The 21446-nt window shown below is 41.5% G+C and overlaps 1 protein-coding gene across 2 annotated transcripts in view; it reads left to right on the forward strand.

Moving 5' to 3' along the window:
• Positions 1-21446, forward strand: part of mettl15 (methyltransferase 15, mitochondrial 12S rRNA N4-cytidine) — a 55667-nt gene that overhangs the window by 27014 nt on the left and 7207 nt on the right. For both annotated transcript variants that reach the window (XM_075455380.1, XM_075455459.1), the window contains 2 exons: positions 3705-3841; positions 19378-19569. In XM_075455380.1, the coding sequence (XP_075311495.1) occupies positions 3705-3841; positions 19378-19569 (329 nt within the window). The remainder of the gene's footprint in view (positions 1-3704; positions 3842-19377; positions 19570-21446) is intronic.

A 21446-nucleotide genomic window follows, 5' to 3' on the forward strand; every position in this document is an offset into this window, starting at 1 on the left:
TACTTTGCTGTTTGTGTTTTCGTTTTTTTTTTCTGGGGGTTTTTTGTATTGAATAGCACAACAGGCAAGTTCATTATGCGTGTGACTCATCCCACTAGCCCACACCCCCTCCCCATCTGCTGCTGTGCGCTGGAAAGGAGAGGGAACCGCCATTGATCACTTCTTCCCTCACACATGCACGCACACACCCCACCTTCAACGTCCCTATCGATCGGCATGTTTAATGTTTTTTTGTGGGGAATAACTGGCTTTTCCTTTTGTTTCATGTTACGTCTGTTACCTGCCATTTGCGGACACTTTGATAAATGCCAGTGTATACATGGAAAAAAAAAGAAAAGAAAAAGTGAATTTGTCTCAGTTTGTTTAAGCAGTGATTTGAAGGGCTAAGAGTATTTTTATTTTTTTTTCAAACTAGAAATAATATCTTGACAGGATGCTTCTTGCATGTTATTCCTCGATGCAGCTGATGACAGCTGCCTGCCCAACAGAAAAAGTGCTGCAGAATGGTTGGCATGCGTTGCTCATTTTTACCTCTCCCTCACTCATGCGACTCGATTGAAACACTGTGTTCAACAGTTAAATGCTTTCAACTCTTTAAACACTTACAGTGACTCACAAGAATAGGCGCAAGTAAGTGTTTCCAAATTTCTAAACACAGAGCTCTCTGATCACTTCCTTTACCAGGAAAGGGTTTCAGGTCATGTTGGCTTGTCTTTTTGTTTTCAATTTCACGAATGGCGGACAGCTAACTTTGTTCGGGGTCAAAATCAACCTGAATCAGAATAAATAGGTTGCAATGGAAAGCATTAATGAACCGGATCCGTTTAGTTGTTTTTTATTTTAGTTAAAAAAAATAAAAATAAAAATCTGTTAAACATTATGTTTCACATACACAGGCAAGATTGAATATATGAAGAGACAAAAGGGATTTTTTCCCTTCTCCAACATCTCGTGATTTGGAAGGACTGAAACGGCATCATGAAAAATAAATGCAGGTTTATAGAAATTACTTCGGCAACTTGTAAAATAAAGTAGAACATTTATTTATGCAATAATTTATGCATAAAATGTTAAATGAATAGATAGTTCTGCTTAATAATTTTTTTTTACATCCAACTTTGTGTCAATACCCTTATTTATTTCCCTTTTTGATTTGTATATTTGTACTTTATTACATTATGCTTTATTTTAGAAACCATCCATCCATCCATTTTCTATACCCGCTTAATTCGTCGGTCGGGTCGCGGGGGGGCTGGAGCCTGTCCCAGCGGTCATCGGGCGAGAGGGGCGGGGTACACCCTGGACAGGTCGCCAGTCCATCACAGGGCCACACAGAGACAAACGAGACAAACAACCACACACTCACTCCTAGGGACAATTTTAGAGACATTTATTTATTTTTGTATTTACTTTGAATCGTGGTAGTTTTGGTCCTCATACACGGTGGCCTTACATTTAACACAGTATTTTTCAGGCCCTGAGGGCCTTAACTAGTTGTATTTCTTTATGTTGTTTTAATCAGTAACCTGCACTTTTTGTTGAGTGTCTTTTGGAGAAGCATGAGCGCATGAGACAAAGAGCGAAAGACTTTGTTGGCAGTTGGTGTATTTGAATTCCTTCAGTGTGTTATTGTGGCAGTTCCCAGCTGCACCTCCACAAATCGAGACGGTTTAGACCGTGAATTTACAGCTGAATGATGAGACATAAACTATTAGGATCTGTCTGATGGTGTCTTGTAAGTCCATGTGGTCGAGACACTTGAATGTGCATAACCTAACAGCTTTGTACCTAATGTGTCTATATATAAAATGCTTATTTGGTCGGGTAATCTCATGGATTGAATCGATAAAAGGGTTGGTAGAGATGGGAAAGATTCCCATGGAAACGACTTGTGACTCTCTACTTCATCAAGGAAGCTGTGGGATGAAAGAGTTGATTGTGTGAGGATTAAGGTGGTGTGTATGAACTAACAGCAATTTCATTAGTTTGGGTTCAGTTACACTGAATCAGTCTGTCTGACGTCGGGAGTTCACTTTAGTTTGGGGGCACAGAACAAGTCAAATACGCACACGTGTATCAGTGCTCTCATCAAAATCTAAGTTTCACGTTGCAACCGAAGGTTTGAGGCTGAAATGAATGTTGCACACAAGTTGCATTAACGCTTTTAAAGATTTTTTTTTATGCGAACCTTTTTGCTGGTCAGAGCTTCCTCTTGCAGCTGGAAACTGCACCGACGAGAGCGGGAGAGGTGAACCAAAGTTCAGTAAACAGCTCCAACAAAGTGAACGGCAATGTTGGGTTCCACGTGGCTAGTTCATTACCTATCCATAAAGAAACATTCATTAAATCAGCTACAGCGGATCTTGAAAATATTGATTATGAAATATTAATATGTTTAGTTCTGACCTAGGTTTATACAATATCCCTTGAATTTGAGACCCGCTGTAATTAATTTGTGCTACGGTGTCAGATTACTGCAGAGGAGAGTAATAACGGTTATGTTGGCCAACAGAAACCTTGTGGAAATAAAGCACTGTCATCACTGACATTTGCCAGAACTTGCAAGAGATTATAACCAATTTAAAGAACGATTAAACAAATGCTGGCCCTGTCATGTTTTTCCTGTAGAGTTTATTTTTTGTGTTACCACAATCATTTCTTATCCGTCAGAGCTTTCAAAATGTAAAGGTCGGAACTAAAACAAATGCCATAAGAATAGCTCGTAGAAGATTTTAAACCTTACTGTTTGATTCCCATATTGGATGGAACTGTCTAATCAGAGGAGTATTGCAGTAATGATATGTGTAACTTTGCTGTATCATACCCTCTTTTAATTCAAAGGTTTCAGGACATGATGAAGATCATTTCGTCCTAACTAGGTTATAACATTAGGTTATTGCAGCCACAGATTACGGGTCGCCTCAACATTTTAGTCAGGCTGAGGTCTGGACTTCGACTGGGCCATTACGACACCTTGATTCTTTTCTTTCTCAGTCATCCCCTTGTAGAGTTTCTGGTCTGCTTGGGATCATTGTCCTGTCCAATGTCAGCCAAGTTTTTAGCTGTGAGGCAGTCAAGCAGATGGCCTCACATTTGACCCGAGAATACTTTGGTTTCAAGAGGAGTTCATGGTCCATTGCAATGACTGCAAGGCCCCAAATCATCACCCCTTGACAGTTGGTATGAGTTGTTGGTTGTTGCCTGCTGGGAAGATTAGCAACTGTCTTGAATGTTTTCCACTTGTCAATAATCTTCCTTACTGTAGAGTGCTGGACACTAAATAGTTTGGAAATGGTTTCACAACCCTTCCCAGAGTGAAGGGGAAGCGACAGTTGTTTCTCTAAGATCATTGCTGATGTCTTTCCTCCTTGGCAATGATTATGTTTTTGTGTCCTGATCTATTAAACCTTTAAATTGATTAAAAAAAAAAAAAAGTTTTATACTTTTATAACTGAAATTTTCAAGTTCAGACACAACACCAGTTCGAGATGTATGTATTGAGGATATCTACGTTAAGCTTTCATATCACTTTAGGTTTGCCTGAGATGAGAGAGACAGAAAACTCTGTCCAAATGGCCTTACAGCGTCCAACTGAGAAAGAAACACTTAAATGATGAACTAACATCGTGATGGTGATGATGAATTGTTTATATGGCGTCCTGCTGTGAGAAGAATGTGTTGTTTTTTTTCTTTCTCGCATGTAGGTGGTCCTGGACATGACATTTGGAGGTGGTGGTCATACCAAAGCAATACTGAACACTATTCCCGAAGCCACGGTCCTGGCGTTAGACCGAGATCCGACAGCAGTTTCTCTGGCCCAGCAGTTAGCCAAGGAACACTCGTAAGTGATTTATTGAAAAAGACCAGCCTGACCAGAGCACAAGTTCCAGCTTAAAGCAACACACTGTCTAGACAAATGTTTATGCTCTCTCAAAACTAATGTTTCACTATAAATTTTTATTGTCACAGTTGACAGCTTGAAAAACTTTAGAAATGTTTGGTTAGTGGTCATCATTTCTTGAAGCATACTGTGGGTTTGACATACAGCAGTATTGCAGCCTTCCCTCTGTTTCTCAATTCTTCCCTTAGCCCGATCCAATACAGCTTGCCAAGATACAGCCCCTGAGTTTCACCATCCAATCAAATCCATTCTTCCTTCTTAACTTAAAGCTTTCTCCCCCCACGCAAAGCTGGTGGGCCCAGCATGTCATTTGTCAGACTGCAGGCCCACGCCTGCTGTGTGAGGGAGAGCTGCCTCCCACGTAGGATCTATAAGTTATGGGGAGGGCGGTGTTAAAAAGTGAAGAGAGAGAGAAAAAAGAAAAAAAAGAAACTGAAAACACGAGTGAGAGAACAGGGAGACATGAGGACACAGTGCCAGGGTGAGAGGGAGTGTGTGTGCATGAGCAAGGCGCGGGTGGATGAAAATGAGATGTTCCTTAGACCATGGCGTGGGAAGGAATCCTTTTACGTAGATTCTGGGGAAACCTCTCTCAAGGGAATCTGCCGGAGAAATGTGCCTGTGAGCAGAGAATGACAATTAAGAGAGAGGGAGAACGAGAACACTGTATTCTGTCAGCAGCAATGTACCCCCACTGTAAACTTTTCCACGCCTACTCGTGATGCAAGTTGAGAGAGGCTCGAGAAATCTAGCAATTAACCAATATTATTGGGAGCCTGAGTAAAAGACCCTGCCTGCCTACGCAGTGCAGCCACACAACAGGGTTAGAGGATTTTCTTTCTCCTCTGTACTCCCGTGGCTTAAGGAAAGTATAACCTCAAAGCAAACTGTTGAGTGTTGATGTCAATCTAAACAAAGTTTTACCGCACTAGGAGAGTATTTTCACATCCCAAACACTTAAAAGCATTACCTTATAATGGTAGCTCTTCTCCCCGAGTAATATTCACCCATGTCTTTAATGCGATTTGTCTCCTGAATGTTGAGCCTTGCTGTTCTCTGCACCATTCTTCTTGTTGCTATGACTTCCCTGCACTTGAGGCTCTGCAGTAGTTATGCCCACAATAAATGTAATAAATATGAAAAGACACAGAGCATCGTTGAACGGATGAATATTGTATTGATGTTTTTTAAGAAGGGGTCACACAGACTGATAGAATGTTATGAACTATAATGGACTTTGTTGATTAGAAAACAGACACCGTGTTGGCTGCCACATCAGCTTTGTAGGATACAAAAACTTTGAAGACCATTTTGTTATAGTTTACCGGTATATCCAGGGACTTGGTTTATTTGAAATGTTGTTTCCATAATGGTAGTTAGTCCCCCTTGGTTGTGGGGTTCTCTTCGGGTACTCTGGGTTCCTCCCACTGGCGACCTGTCCAGGGTCTACCCTGCCTCTCGCCCAATGACAGCTGGGATAGGCTCCTGCCCCCCGTGACCCTGAGTTCGATAGAAAATGGATGGATGGATTAATTCTCATCTACACTTATTGTGATTATGTCTCCACACATTCAAGAGCTGTGAAAGAAAGCATTATGTTTTTATACCAACTTTCATGTCCCAATCCTGTGAATGTAAAATTTAAGTTAAGTTCAGACTACAGGCTTTTTAGCATCGTCCGATCATTTAGTTGCTCACAGTACACAAACGTGTTTCTGTTTTGGACTTTTAAAGTTGTAGCATGCTCATGTGACAGAACAGCGTTCACACGACATGCACATTCTGTGGCTAGAGCTTATAAACTTCAAGATTTTTCGCCAGACTCAAGGCCAGACTGTGTCCGATTGATCTTGGAAGCAGTTACAGCGGTCACGCAGATAAGTCGCTCCGTTTACAATAATGCTGCTATACACACAATAAAAGCAACTTCGGCTGATTAATTTTGTTCTGCTCACCTGGTTTTTAAGGAGAAAGTAGCACTTTCTCACCACAGCTTCTTCATCTTCAGTCTGTCAAAATATAGGAAGTATGGGTGGCTTCACCAGTATTTAACCAAATTCTGCTGAGTGTCATATGCAGACCATAGTCTGTGGATGTTATGTTGATGTATGTTTGTTTTCTTTCCTCTTCCTGACCTTCACCTGACACTCTATTTCGCTCTAATTGGAAGTAGCTGCTCGCTGATGTCTCGGGGTCTGAACATGCTTCTGTGGGCTCTTTGTTGTGCTTCGCAAATGCACGTCTACATGTTATAACATTTTGCCGTCACTGAGGGGGAATTTTGAGAAATATGTGGAGCAACATGAGCTGTGGGCTGCTCTTGGTTGTGTTGGTGCTGTTGTTGGTTCTTTAGCTTTGTTCTGTTATGGAACAGTTGGAGTGAAACTACACTAAGTGTTGAATAATGAAGACTGTCCAGTGCAGCTGTTGTCTGTTCATTTCACCTGTGCTTCTTGACTGTTTATTGATTTTGGTACCTTGTCATCTTTATTCTGAAATCGGTTGTTGTCAGTCCCTCTCAGCTCAAGCTAACATTCAGCCAAGAGGCATTTTACCAACATCATCTCCAAATCCTATAAGTTTTCGCTTTTTGGAGGTCTGTGGGGGCTGAGAGTGACGCAGAGAAAGTACTTCTGTGAAAGTATAAGTAGGCTTTCCCACTCACACTCAAACAAGCTCAATATTAAGTTGGAGGCTGTGATGTCCCTGCTAGCCTCTCAAATCATTTATTTCAAACTTTCACACATAGCAACTGATATCCATTGATTTGATATCCAGCTTCAGATCCAAGCCATTTCTCTGCGACTGAAAAATCAGGCTTATAAGCCGCTTTCAGACAGAGCAGTTCCAAGAACGCCGTTCTAAAAACAGTCCTCCTCGAATTCCGTTCTGATAACTGTCCTTCCCCAGCGGAACTCTTTCAGTCTGCATTCACACATGAGTCGGGACCTGATAGAGACTGATGCGACGCAACCGTCTGCGTCAGTGATGTGTTACTTTAGCGCCACATTCAACAACAAAACAAAACAAAACCCGCGAAAAGTAAGGAAGAAAAAAACACCACAAGCTAATATGGAGAGCGGGGAGGCCACCGTGTTCATGGTCTGCATGATGGTGATATTAATCATGGACGATCACATTGGGCGTCTAACATTGAGGCTGGAAGAGCTCACAGAGAGTCAGGATCGAGCGCAGGCGATACTTCTTGGTTTCATGAAGCGCCGCAGACAAAGGAGACAACTGTAAGTTTAACTTATTAAACACGCGCCGGTTGTGTCCGTGTCGTATGAGGAAACATTTCAGTCGTGACAACATGACATGGGGCGTAGCTTCCAACCACCAAACACCTACGTCAGATGTGTTCCTATAGAACATAGAAAAGACCCAGCTGAGGAGAAGGAGCTAAAATGGTTATAGGAACTGAGGGAGATGGCCCCGAGTTCCTGTATGTCCGAATGCGGGAGAAAATGGCCCCGTTCCTTAAAAGGTTATAGGAACTGCCAAAGGTTCCTACAGTGCGAATGCGGCTATAGTCTCGTAGCGTGAACTGGCCTTTGGAATGCTGTAAGGGATTTTCATTGTTTGTTTTATGTCAAAAAATTTTGCTTGAATAAAAAAAATGTATGCGTTACGTTCCTCACAACAAAAATCTAGAAATGTTAGTACTCTTATTAGTTATAACTATGTAACAAGTTACCGGTTACCATGGTAACATCTTCCTTACCCTCTGAAGCATCTGTCTGACACTGCTTAATTTCCCCATTCATGCAATCAACAATGGATCCATTCATTTGTAGGAGTTTAGACGATCTCAGCAGAGACTGTTTTCCTGGAAAGACTCTTGGTTCATTAAAAAATTGGTTCATTACTCGCGGACTTGAACACAAACGCTTTTATGATCCGTCTGTCATTAGTGTAATGTGGATTCATCCTCAGCTCAGAATTAAATCGATGCATTTTCCTTCTGTATAATACAGTAACTCATGGGCATAAATGTAACCGTTAGGTTGTCAAGCAACAAATCATTTATCGTATGATACTGAGGTGATCACTGTCTCAATACAACTTCAGATTTAGAGCTTCGGATACACTCATCGAGGATAAATCACCTTTCATACTGCAATTGTTTGCAGTGAAGTAAAGATTTCAAGTAAGGATCATTCTGATTTGCTTAAAAAAAGACCTAAAACAACCACTAAAACCTGAAAAATAAAGAATTTAAGAGGTTAAACCTTCTGCTTTTATAGTAGAGTGTTGAGCTTCGCGTTTGTCGATATTAAAAGAAAAAAATTGATTTATTTGGGTGTCTTGAAAACGTTGATGTGGTGCACATGTTGCATTGAGCTTCAAAGATTAAAAGCACTCATATGTTGCATAAGGTAGTAATGGCAAGATATTTTTAGGAGGAAAAAAAACTAGCTGTGAGTAGGCGTCTTTGCATTATTCTGTGTAATGCACAAATTGGCAGTTCCAACTAACCAGGTTATAACTTCAATCAATTAAGGTAAGGGTGGATATTTGTATTGGGAAAATGAGTCTTTTCAGTCAGGAAATAAATATTTTGAAATCAAACTGGAGAAAGCAGCAGGAAAAAGGATACTTGTAGAGGAGGATGGGAAGGCCCCCAGTGAATTAACAGACATGCAGTTTGAAAAACACACTTTTCCTCAAGCTTTGATAATAATTAAATAAGTCAGAGAAAGATCTTTCATAACCGTCTTTAGGTCAGTCGAGAGTGACCCAGAAAAAACATGTATTTTGAAAGACCAGCCTATCTCTTTCTTGTATACCTCTCCTTCTTTTATTATTTTTTTTCTCCTTCACTCACCGTAGATATTTTCATCACTGCTCCCCTGCTGAAAGCAATCAATCAGCATCTTGTCTTAGGCTTCAGTGACGCAGGTAAAGGAACTAAGCAGGTCAACACAAGGGAATATTTCAGGCTTGATTTGTGAGGAGGCAGCTTTGTGTTGAATGAGCATGCGCTCAAACTGAGGTTGCTGTGAATGTTCCTGATGTCCTCTCTGCGTGTTTCATTTATCAACAAGAAAATATGAAATAACAGGAAGTATTAAGTGAGCAATGTTTTTTGTTTTGTTTGCATGCTGTTAAAACTGGTTTGATAGAAGTGTAGATTAAAGTTTATAGTTTATCAAAATAATATTTTTATATATATATTTTTTCACGTCATTCAGGAAAGTCATTGTATCATATCTTAGTATCTGAGTAAACTATATGCTTCGGCTGATTTAAAGGACGCTTGTAGACAGTTTGTGGCATCCTTCGGCTTTGCATAGCTTAACAAGGCCGGGTGTCTAGCAGATTTCAGTGTCCGCTTTTTATTTCGTGATCCCAGTGTGTGGTGGATTAACATGAAAATACCTGTGACTGTGACCTGAATTAGACCTTGCTTTGAAAATTTCCATCCCCCGCTTTGTCATTTGTGTTTTCAAATCTCATTTCCAGAAAAGTTGGAAGAATCAGAATCAGAATCAGAAAAGGTTTTATTGCCAAGTAATTTGTACATCACCAGGAATTTGGCCTGGTCTGTTTGGTGCCATAGGAACAAGACAAAAAAAATATATAATAATAATAGAATAAAGTAATAATAAATGTAAAAAAATGTAAAAATATGTGCAAAGTATTTGTAAGAAGAGTGCGTTAATGTAACGCACTCTGTACAGACAGTGAGACAGAACGTTAATATATAAAGTGTCAGTGGGAATAAGGGGTCATGTCAGTGGGGTACAGCGGGCCTTGTTGGTGAGGCCAACTGCAGAGGGGAAGAAGCTGTTCTTGTGGCGGGAGGTTTTGGTCCTGATGGACCGCAGCCTCCTGCCAGAGGGGAGTGCCTCAAAAAGTTTGTGTCCGGGGTGGGAGGGGTCGGCCACAATCTTGCCTGCACGCCTCAGCGTCCTGGAGGCGTACAGGTCCTGGAGAGATGGCAGATTGCAGCCGATCACCTTCTCCGCAGAGTGGATGACATGCTGCAGCCTGCCCTTGTCCTTGGCGGTGGCCGCAGCGTACCAGATGGTGATGGATGAAGTGAGGATGGACTCGATGATGGAGGTGTAGAAGTGCACCATCATCGTCTTTGGCAGGTTGAGTTTCTTCAGCTGCCGCAGGAAGTACATCCTCTGTTGGGCTTTCTTGGTCAGGGAGCTGATGTTCAGCTCCCACTTGAGGTCCTGAGAGATGATGCTGCCCAGGAAGCGGAAGGACTCCACAGTGTGGACTGGGGAGTCTGTCAGGGTGATGGGGGTGAGTGGGGCTGGGCTCTTCCTGTAGTCCACCACCATCTCCACTGTCTTCACAGCGTTGAGCTCCAGGTTGTTCAGTCCACACCAGGTCACCAGATGGTCAATCTCCCACCTGTAGGCGGACTCATCCCCACCAGAGATGAGTCCAATGAGGGTGGTGTCGTCCGCGAACTTCAGGAGTTTGACAGACTGGTGACTGGAGGAGCAGCTGTTTGTGTACAGGGAGAAGAGCAGAGGGGTAAGAACACAGCCTTGAGGGGAACCGGTGCTGATGGTCCGGGAGTCTGAGACCTGTTTTCCCAGCCTCACGTGCTGCCTCCTGTCAGACAGGAAGTCTGTGATCCACCTGCAGGTGGAGTCAGGCACTTTCAGCTGGGAGAGCTTGTCCTGTAGCAGAGCCGGGATGATTGTGTTGAAAGCAGAGCTGAAATCCACAAACAGGATCCTGGCGTAGGTTCCTGAGGAGTCCAGGTGCTGGAGGATGTAGTGGAGGGCCATGTTGACTGCGTCGTCTACAGACCTGTTGGCTCTGTAGGATACGAGAGTAAGAAGATAAAACAACAAAATGGAGGTTGTTTCTGATTGGAGACACTTTCGCACTGGCTTTTTCACGCGGAGTTTCACGTGGGTCGAAAGTTTGAAAAAAGAACTTAAAGAAAGAAGAAAAAAAATGCTTTTCTTACAGTCTAATGGAGACCTAAGGAGACAGTTACGTGCTATTTAGTCATAACTTGTCCCACCAAATAGTTTCTTCTTGAGATCAATGACTCTTCTCACGCTCAGTTAGCATACTCGCCTCTTTTTTCGATCACTCTGCGATGTAATCTGCGAAGCTTTAAACGGTTGCAGGGCAATTTGAAGCAAAAATCCTACTCAGTATTGGGCTCATTCACCGAGACACCAGGAGAACAAAAAAATGAATTGCTCTGATGTCAACGTTGTCGGAGTTGCAACTAAAAATAACCTGGATCTCTGAAGCAATTTTGAGCCCACACTTGAATCTCAGCACATAAACCACTGAAAATTGTCCCCTTTAATAATATAAGACCTTACGTAAGGCATTTATATCTCCAACTCTGTTTCGAAGCCAAATAAAGAAGTTAATAATTTAGACATGTTATATAACTGTTTTGCATATTTTTACATCCTTCAATGGCTCACAAAAATATGTTGTGGAATAAGTCGCAGTTTTTTGGTGCTAGGTGTATTCATCACCAGCAGGTGGACGGACACTTGCGCTTCAGATTTTTTATTTCCAACAATTAAACTTTTTTTTTTTTCATGTGAGGCAGTCACATAATGAAATGCAGGTGTTTTCAAGCTCTTTGTTAATGTGAGTTTGAGTGTGAGCTAGCTAATACGAGACCAAGATCTTTATTTTTGTCAATGTGTCTATTGGCAGTGACACTGCATCATTGTAGACTGTATCATGTCAGAAAATACATAGAGGGCCTGCTTAATTTCTTTCAATTCTCCAAACCATTAAAGTGAGGAATTCAGCAATAGTCTTATTTAGTTATTTGTTCAGAGGCTCGTGGCCTCAGTAGTCGTCCTTTCCCCTGTCTCGCTCCTGTCGCTGTAATCTGCTGACATATTAAGCCACAATCCGACGAGTCTGTCACTGTTCAATGGAAAAACAATTGGTAGCACTTGGCTTATAAATTTGACAATTTGATTTAGAGCTCCAAATGGCTGATATGCTAGCTTGTATAAACGACGGCCATTTACTGAATTTGAAAACTCTAAGAAAAGTGTATGATTAAAGATCTTTAGATACATTAACTTTATTTGCAAGTATGTTGCACTCGTCTGAAAAGGAAATGAAGACTCGATTCCCACCAACTGCGCTTGTTGAGTAGAACCAGAGGCATGTCATGCATATGCAACGTGCATTCAGTATTTTTAGATTTGTAAATCAGTTCAGAATCATTGACTGTAAGAATTCTGATTTCTGTTTGAATTTTCTGCATCTAATTGTGTCCTTATAAAGTTTATTTACAGATGCATTCATAGAAATGTGATTAAAAAGGTTTAATTAAATAAATGTGTTCTGTACTGGCTCAGAGAAATGGAAAGAAAAGAGTATAATCTAAGACTGGAATTTGCTCACTTGTGTGCTACCTTATGCAGCACCAAACATCAGATAAATTTAGCAAACAGCTTTGAGGACTTAACAAAGTTGTCATCAGTGCAGCTCTGCTTGACCTCCAGCTGTCAGCGTAAATAATCTCCAAGTAGAATGCAGGGTTACTTAATATTTTAAAACCAAGACGATTTAAAAAGATAAAGTTTCTAATCTCTCACCAGAAAGAATTACAGTGCAACAAAAAACATGTAGAGGATGGATGTGGTCGGTAAGAGTGCAACTGAGGAGGCGGTAACAGCAAGGGATTGCATAGGTTATAGGGGAAAACAGCAAAGCTTACTATAGATTTTTCAACAAACTAATCACTGTGAAGGATAGTAAAAAAAAAAAAAACAGCAGAGCAAAGGAAGGCCCTGGCAGCGTGGGTGAGGTGCTCCCTTGCCGTTTTGTCATCAGTGGGTTTTGAAATAAAAGACCTGCCAGTTTGTGTTCTTTTCTTCGGTGCCCCTAGTTAATCTTGAGAGAGGTAGAGTCATCATAATGCTCATAAAGAGTTCAAATTGTGGAAAACTGCATACAGTCCTGTTGTACCCAGGAGGCAATTTGGCTGTCAGACAGCGGTCAATAATAGTAAGAATACTGCAACCAATTACTCATTACAGGGCACACATGGATAAGAACAAGTACTCCGGTTACACCGTCACGCCACCCTCCTGTTACGTCGAGAACCATAAATAACATGCGATAACTAGTAACAGGTCAGATGCAGAATACACTGTTTTTTTTAGAATTCTGGTGCTGCTAGTGTCTGTACTTTGATTAAGTACTCTTGCAACAAGCTTTCATCATCTTCTGTCAAAAAAAAAAGTTTTTTTTAGCGTAAAACCGACCAACGGGCATCGTCAGAGCATCGAAGCAGGCGCTACTTTGAGACAAAAAGCAATATATAATTTTTCTAAATAGCTCCAGTTTACAGCCGTTTAGTTTCATGCACAAACTCGTGGACAAAGATTCATATCGAAGTTTACCTAAAAAAACGGTTACATTTGTTACAAGAGGAAGGAGAGGTAATTAGTAATGCTGTAGGTTGTTTTCTTTCAGCGGGGAGTGCTTATTGTGGTCGCGCTTACACAAGCATACACTAAAATCAACTAGCCTTCTCCTTCACGCGTTGAGAACAGTGACTCGATGTGTGTGCACAGGTTGCTTCATAGATGGGTGAGACATCAGATTTAACAAGGCACAAGAAAGTGCACTGCATACGTTCAAAGGGAAAGTTCAACCTCAAATGAAATGTACTTTTTTCTTCTTTCTCTGCCCATAATGCTATTTATCTAACTAGGTTGTCTTAGAGTGAGTTTCTGGGTGTCCGAGGTGCCTGCTGCACGAATGACTCTTATCTAACAAATACAATGAAAATGTATGGCACTCGGTTTCAGGTGTTTAAAGAACCAAAAACAAATTGGTAGAATTAATCAAATAGATACATACATACTTGCATACGTAAATAACATTTTCTGCAACATTTGAGAACCTCAACAACAATTTTTCTCTCCAGAAATCTTGACCCAGCTCTGTGAGAAAAAAATTCACATGCTTTGGTGTGATCACTTTAATGCACTTTAACTGTTTTCTTTCCATTCAATTCAGTTCAATTTTATTGATCAAGCGCCAAATTACAACAAATGTCATCTCAAGGCACTTTAAAGACACAATCCAATTCAAGCCAAGTAGAATCCATTTCATTGTAATCAAATCAAATCCAATTCACTAAATTCCAAATTAGTTAATTCCATACATACAGAGCCAATTAAAAAAAGTAGCCTTGCTAAGGAAACCAACAGATTGCACCGAAACTTCTCTTTGATCCAATCTCCCAACCTGAGCATGCACGGGACGACTGGAGAGAAACGACTCCCTTTTAACAGGACGAAACAGGAAAAGAAGGGACAACAAACACCAATTTAAAACCATGAACTGCATCGCTGTGCGATAAGAAGCCAAGTTCCTAGCATAAAATTGACTGATGCCACATCAAGAGCTGGCAAGCTAAACAAAGTGCAAAATGTAGAGAGCAACACTGTTGATGTAGATATGACGTCAGTACATTAAACACAACCGAAGACACAGTGGACTAACACAGAACATTAAGTGTCAGAGCAAGTTTGAGCAAGTTTATAAGTAATATAGAGACTATGGTAAAGCCCTCATTTACTGTTACCGGCTAACACGAAACAGCACCGATGGGAGGGTGCAGTTCTGCAGGTGACATCCTGAATTGATTCACTAACTTGGATGCAACCAGCTCATTCTGATTATGACCACAGCATTCTACCAGGAGCAGCACAAATTAGAACAGAGATCAGACCTGTTTATAACCTGGAGGATGTAGTTCACTAACGACACGGATTGTTTCTTGTTACAACACGGGACATATAAGCATGATACCCGTTCGATCGAGATGTGTTTTCGATTTAAAAAAAAAAACAAAAAACTTTTTATCGTTTGCAATTGTTCAAGACAGCACGCATAAGTGAAGAAGAGCCACTAAAGCCTAACATTGAATTAATTGTAAAGAAAGCCTTTTGGACTTACCAGCAGCCACTGTAACCATTATCCTCTGTACTCAGGGACAATCCAGGTGAAAATGTATAAGACGATGTCCCAGCTCCAGAAATGATGGTTTTATAAAGATAAAACGTACATAAATAAAAGATGGAACAAAACGTGAAAACATGTAAAAAGTTTTGGTGCAGCAGAAAAAAAAAAAGATGCACGACTCCTTCTAATCAGAGATTTCAGGTTGTCTTTTATTCCCTCTGCTTAATTGAGGATAACATGGATTAACAGTCATTCTAATAATGCCTTTTTCTAGTTTTCTGATTAAATTTGCATGGAGGGAGATTCGCCTTTGTCACACGCTCTCTCCTCTCGCCAGTGTTGCACAAAAACCTGAGCTTCCTCGTTCCCTGCAGCAACTATTAAAGCAGTGTGAAGTTAAAAAATTTAAGCAAAGCCTGTTTTTTGGCCATTAACAAGAGTGAAGTCATTAGTTAATTGTAAGCTCGCAGCTTTGTAAATCAGTCTGCATGAATCATTTAGATACTCTGCCCCCCCCAAAAACACATATGCAACAGAGCCAGGTGCGTAGAACAATATGTCCATACCTTTCTAGGGCTAAATTACAACCTCTTGAAAATGATGGAATCGCTACACTTGAAGGACATTCATTCAGCTTTTTTTTTTTAATTTAACAACAAACAGATAAACAAAGCACTGATATAATCAATCTCTTTTTAATTTAAATAAGCTTTAACAATCTTACCTAAAAACAACAAAAACAAAAGTCAAATATTATTGCAGCCATTTTCTTAGTTAAAACTAACTGACTTCATAGCACCTTCCCAGGCTTTTAAAACAACTAAAATCATTTTGACAATATTCTTAATCACTCAGGTTCCAGCATTTTTGCATAGCGCTTTACAGATCAGTTTGGCAGAATGGAGCCCTGCCATGGACCATAGATTTTTCAAGTGGATAGAGGGTGCTTCATGCTAAAATTTTATCTATTATTTATTTTTTTTCATTTAACCTTCATTTAACCCAGAAGAGCTCGTTGAGATTAAAAACCTCTTTTTCTCAGAGTGCCCTGGCCATGGCAGCAGCCACACAATTTGCAACAGCCACGTCTCAGGCTTACATAAATACTAAAAAACAAACGGTGAATCGTAAGTATTTTCATCCAATGCTAAAACAAACAAAAAATAATATAAGAGAAACATGAATCAATAAAATATATGAAACATCCAAAAAAAAAGACACGAAAGCAATAATAAAAATCAATGAGTGAAAGTGAGCAAAAGTCTAAAAGCAAATGACCTCATCACACGAGAAGTGATTCACGCTTTCGGCCAGGAGAAGATGTCGTCAGGTGACGTCTAAACTTTCCTCAAGGGATTCGACCCTGAACCACAACGCCCTCCAGATGGTGGGTCGGCAGTGATGGCCAGTCACTGCCCATCTTCTCCTGGCTTCCAGCTTAACTCCTCCCTCCTCCTCCATAGCCAGCAAGAGGCTCTCTCCGCTGCCTCGCCCAACCTGCGAGCAGCCATCTTCCTCTCCCTTCCTGCCATCCCCAGCGCTGTAAGGGCCCTCCAGACCGACTTTGCAGTAAAGCCCCTACAGCCGACCTACAGCGGGAATAGCCAGGCTTGTCACCCTTTGTCTCTGCATTGCTGGACCAGGTCCTGGTATTTGGTGATCTTACATTTTGAGGCCTCAATGCATCCATCTTCCCAAGGACCGTTAATTCGATCAGGATGATCTTCTTGGCCACCTTGGACCATATGACTGCGTCAGGGCTCAGGGAGGTTTGGGCAACCTGGGGAATATGGTGTTTTCTCCCCAGTTTGACCTTCATCTCCCATGATGGTGCTGTGTGCAGAAGGCCGTTCATGGTTTTCTTGGAGGATGGTGGTCTCTCCCCCGCTCTGACGAATTGGGTGGATGGTGCTAGGCGTGTGTGGGCCAGTGTCCTAAGGACCTTGTCATGGCGCCATCGATATCTTCCTTTGCTGAAAGCAGTCTTAAATCCAGCCAGTATGTTCGCCATTGCTCCTCTTTCTCCACATAGCATGCACAGAGGGCCCTCCCTCAGCCCCCACCTGCACAGGTTTGTTGGTGTTGGGAGGGTGTCATACACTGAAGGGAGCAGGAACAAGATACGGAAGGGCTCCAGTCGCCGAGTTCCGGCCAGGTGATCTTACGTTTTGGCAGGTCCCACTTCGTCCAGGCCCCCTGTGATCCAAGCGCCACAGCTCGAGACATTCTTCCCTCCTCCTCTAGCTGTCGGATCTCAGCTTGGACCATGTTTTTCCTCTGCCTTTTGTCTGCTTACCCCCACTGCTGGAAATGGGTTGTTCCGAGTCCCTGGCGCCCAATACATGGGTTGTCGATGATGTCCTTCAACCTCAGGAGGTTTTCTGCCTGAGTCACGAATGCGTCCGCTGCCCATTTGCGTCCAGATTGTGTAGTGATAGTATTAAAGTATTAATGTACAACTGTGCATTTACTGTGAATGTTCTATTTTCAAGGCATCTTGCTTTTATTTATTTATTGTCCTGATGCTTTGATATTGTCCTTGTATTGACCTGTATGTTTCCCTTTTCAACATTCCTGTTTTGTTTGGACTTGGCCTAAATTTTAGACACAGCTGACTGGGAGCAGCCAACATCTTTGGCCACTCTCCGAGCTGAATCACTTTCTTGAGGGACTTCCAATCCAATCCTTTCCATTGTTTCCACTGACAGCTCTCTCGTTAGGGCCATGTTTCCTGCCAGTCAGCTTGGTGCAACAGCTGAAAAAGAAATTGCAAAAAATTCCAATCATTTTATTAACTGTTATCTGATAAGGACGGCTACACTGAAATTAAGTCCTCCTATCATATTACAATGCACTGAATGGAAATTAGCTAGGATCTCTTAAAAGAAACACAAAAATAAAAATCCCTTTGTTTAGTTCCCCTTTGACATTAAAACCCAACCTCAACTCTTTCAACAAAGTGCTGAATAAGTAGGAGCATCTCAGCTTTTTGCTGGAGTCTGTTTTATATAAATTGAGTTGTCATTTAGAGACTGTGATTTAGTGTGATATTTTGGTCTGTTATCTTTTTGAAGGGTTAATAACCTCGCCAATAAACCTATTTTCATATCTGAATATATGGAAGATGGAGAAAGCTGCAGAATAACTTTTGCTCCTTATGTATAGATGCTAGGTCTTGTTGCTTTCTTCTGCCATCATATTTGTTTAAACAATGTTAAAAGGTCACATGAAAAATGCATGAATGTGGTAAGGATCTCACCACTTGTGCAGGAGGAAGTTGGTGCACAGTCTTTCTCTGTCAAGGATGAAGAGGGATCTCAACAGAATAGCTAAGACGGTTTGCTTCCAAACAAAAGAAACTATCATTTTTAGGTTCACAGAGAAGCTAATCCAGCTGCTGTCAGTTGAGTTGGTCTCCCATCAAACTCTTTAGGTTTACTGTATTCTTTCACGATTGTACAAAGGTTTGTGCACTGAAATTTGAGGCGAGAACTCGATTTACTATTCCTGTTTAGCAGCAGTTGGGGTCTAGAGGTTGGAATAAGTGAAAGAACTATGACTGCTGATCTCTATTACATACGGTGGCATAGGATCAAACTGCTTGTGCTTAATGGTCGGTTTGTATGTGTAAAATGAGATGTAAACATAACGACTAGTTTATATTTGGGTTCACGTGATTCTCTGGATGTCAATCACTGGGATAAACTCGCAGACCGACCGTTCATTTCGAGTGTGATTCTTCTCAACTTCCTCTCGCCGTGTGGCGCAGTTTCAAAATCTCCTTCGCTACAGGAAACGGAGCGGAGAAGCCACAGTGAAGAGGAGAAAGTGCTCTTCAGCTCCACTTAGAGAAGTCAGCAATGCCGCACTTACCTGCAGTGTTGTGTTGTGATGAGTTGTGGGTATTTTCATTAGTGATTCGAATGCTGTGCAATAATCAGAAAACTTTCTTTTTCTCTGTTCCACTCCTTTGTTGTCACAGTCGCTGCTGCATCTCCTCATGCTTCATCAAGCTTACTTGACCACCACAGCATCCAATACGCTGTGTCCCTTGTGGGCATTAATGGCTGAGTCAGAATTTTGTGGTACAGTGAGATTTATACAATTTAAAGTGAACAAAAAGTAAGCAGTTTAAGGTCATGCTGGAGACTGACGGTAGCTGGGTCTTTGTTTGATTTTTTTGATTTGTATTTTGAAGGTGTGAATAGAAACAGTAAGTGGAGGAAAAAAAAGAAAAATGGTATACTCACTGGAGCTGTTTTTTTTTTTTTCTTCTTTGGGGCCAATCCATTGGGGAGGGGCTAGGGATCTCCCAGAAAGCTGGAGACAGGGGGACCTGGGAGGTTTTGCTTTCCCCTGTTGATACCATGACACTAAACGGGACTAATGGGTTTGGAAAATGGACGAGATTAGTTGCATAATGAAATACAACATTCAGCTGAGAAAATAAATTAATGTAATTTGCACCCGCATGCATGCATTTGTTTTATTTTTTCATAATCTCTTTCCCCCCCTTTTTCTTTTTCAAGTGGTCGTGTGAAACCATTGCTCGGCCGGTTCAGCGAACTCGAAGCCCTGCTGTCTAACATGAACATTAAGCCAGGCAGCATTGATGCTGTCCTGTTGGATGCCGGCTGTTCCTCCATGCAGTTGGATCAGGCGGAGAGAGGCTTCTCCCTCAGCAAGGATGGGCCCTTGGACATGAGAATGGATGGAGACGGGTAAGAGATTTGCAACATACATCTGTTCTTACGTTGGGAGCTGCTGGATTATCAGAGCCACTGATCCCCTTAAATTCTTTCAGTGCTCACTGGCGCAATAATAACAAAGAAAAGTGGTGTAGTCAAAATGTGATACCAACAACAGGGGCTGACATTGGTCCTAAAGAATATGCTTTATTTTAAAGCTGTATCTATAAAAAGAGATTCTATGTGATTCTTTACTGTAGTCTTGCAGGGGACTTTTTTCTTGATCTTCCCACTTGCTCCCGCTGAATTTCTGACCATCACTGCACATTTCTGTGACGTGAGTCCCGTGGGATCCTAAACCCAGTACAGCCCTTTCGTGTGAATCATCTAACAAATGAGCTGCTATTTAAAGCAACACAGTGATAAAGAAAGGCACAGAAAAATGATTATTTACAGAATAAAGTCTACTGACACCCTAACATAATAGTAGGATGAAGTCACAATTGGAGAGCAATACAAGTCTTGTTTGCTTTCTAAATCACATGCAAATAACAGAAATCAATAAATAAGGGGTACAAGTATGTGCAGGATAAACTGTCATTAAAACGAAACCTGCCATTATACTTATTTCCTTTATCAAATGTACATCAGCATTAGGCAAAATGGTAGTAATGTCTCAAAGCGTGTAACACTCTTTGATCTGGAAGGTGGCAGTAATTCACCTGTGAGCTGTTTGCCGACTGTCACTGAAAGCGAAGATGAAGGTGGTGTGAAACACAGCTGAACGTCCGAAAACGACGCCAAATTTTGTTCTGCCCTCAAGATCGGCACGCCGGCGTCGAGCGACACTTATTAATACGACTGCTCCGGTGCAGAATTGCGGCCTACGTTGTGGGAATGACCAGTCCCCACGAGGGGCGTGGCCTCCCTAGCTTCTGTAAAAAGAAACCCATACTGTAAATGTCATTGAGTGTTTATAGAAGATTGAGCCACCATGATGTTATCTGTTGGTTGTAAACACTTCACATACTGGCTATGTCTTTTTCACCCTCAGAGGATGCTGCTTGGTAAGCACTCTGTATGCTTGCTGTTTAATGGTAACTTTAAAACAACCGACTGTTTGTCTTCTTGACAGTTTTGTTTTCATGCGCAAAATAAAGCAAAGTTGCCTTCCGTTGTAAAGTCTCATTGGTAGAATACGGGTGTTTTCACACATCCACTTCAGCTCTGAAGGTTTGTAGACGTGTTATGCAGGGAATGCATAACTCTGGAGACTGACAGAGCGAGGCAGTACGACCATTATGCTGCTTTCCGTTTGCTTATCAACACTGTGGATACGACCAAATATATTGTATGAAATGTTAATAACAACACAGACAAAACTAAGGTTGTCATGGGCAGGCAGGGAGCTCCTAATCTGCCATTCTCGAACATAATCTGAACAAAACTGCAGCATCATTTTGCCTCATATCCTGCCCCCTGTGCCGTTATCCAGGCTCTACCCCAAAGTATTTCCCACAGCGAGAATGCATGTCAGACGGAGAATCCCTTTCAGGGAAGTGGATGGGTAAATGGGAAACTGCCGAGAAAGTCCAAACCTAATTCTCTGCACATTTACCAGACATTCTCTGTTGTTCACGTGTGGAAATGGCATAATTGGGTGGATAAAACCAAAGTCCACTTTGATGACCCATCTCCTGTCAACACTGCATCTCGTTTTTAGCCATGAAGTGTATCTCACCACAAATGTAATCCTAACCATATTTTCTGATGGTGCTGTTGGATGTGAATAAAAACAAATTACAGATCACGGATGTGTATTATTACTGAAACGTTACTGGGTAATACAAAAGCTGATGGGGAAACATGCTGACTTGTTTTTATCATTAATCAAGTTTAATGTGTAGCAA

Source organism: Odontesthes bonariensis, chromosome 1 (assembly GCF_027942865.1).
Source record: "Odontesthes bonariensis isolate fOdoBon6 chromosome 1, fOdoBon6.hap1, whole genome shotgun sequence".
Taxonomy (NCBI): Eukaryota; Metazoa; Chordata; class Actinopteri; order Atheriniformes; family Atherinopsidae; genus Odontesthes; species Odontesthes bonariensis.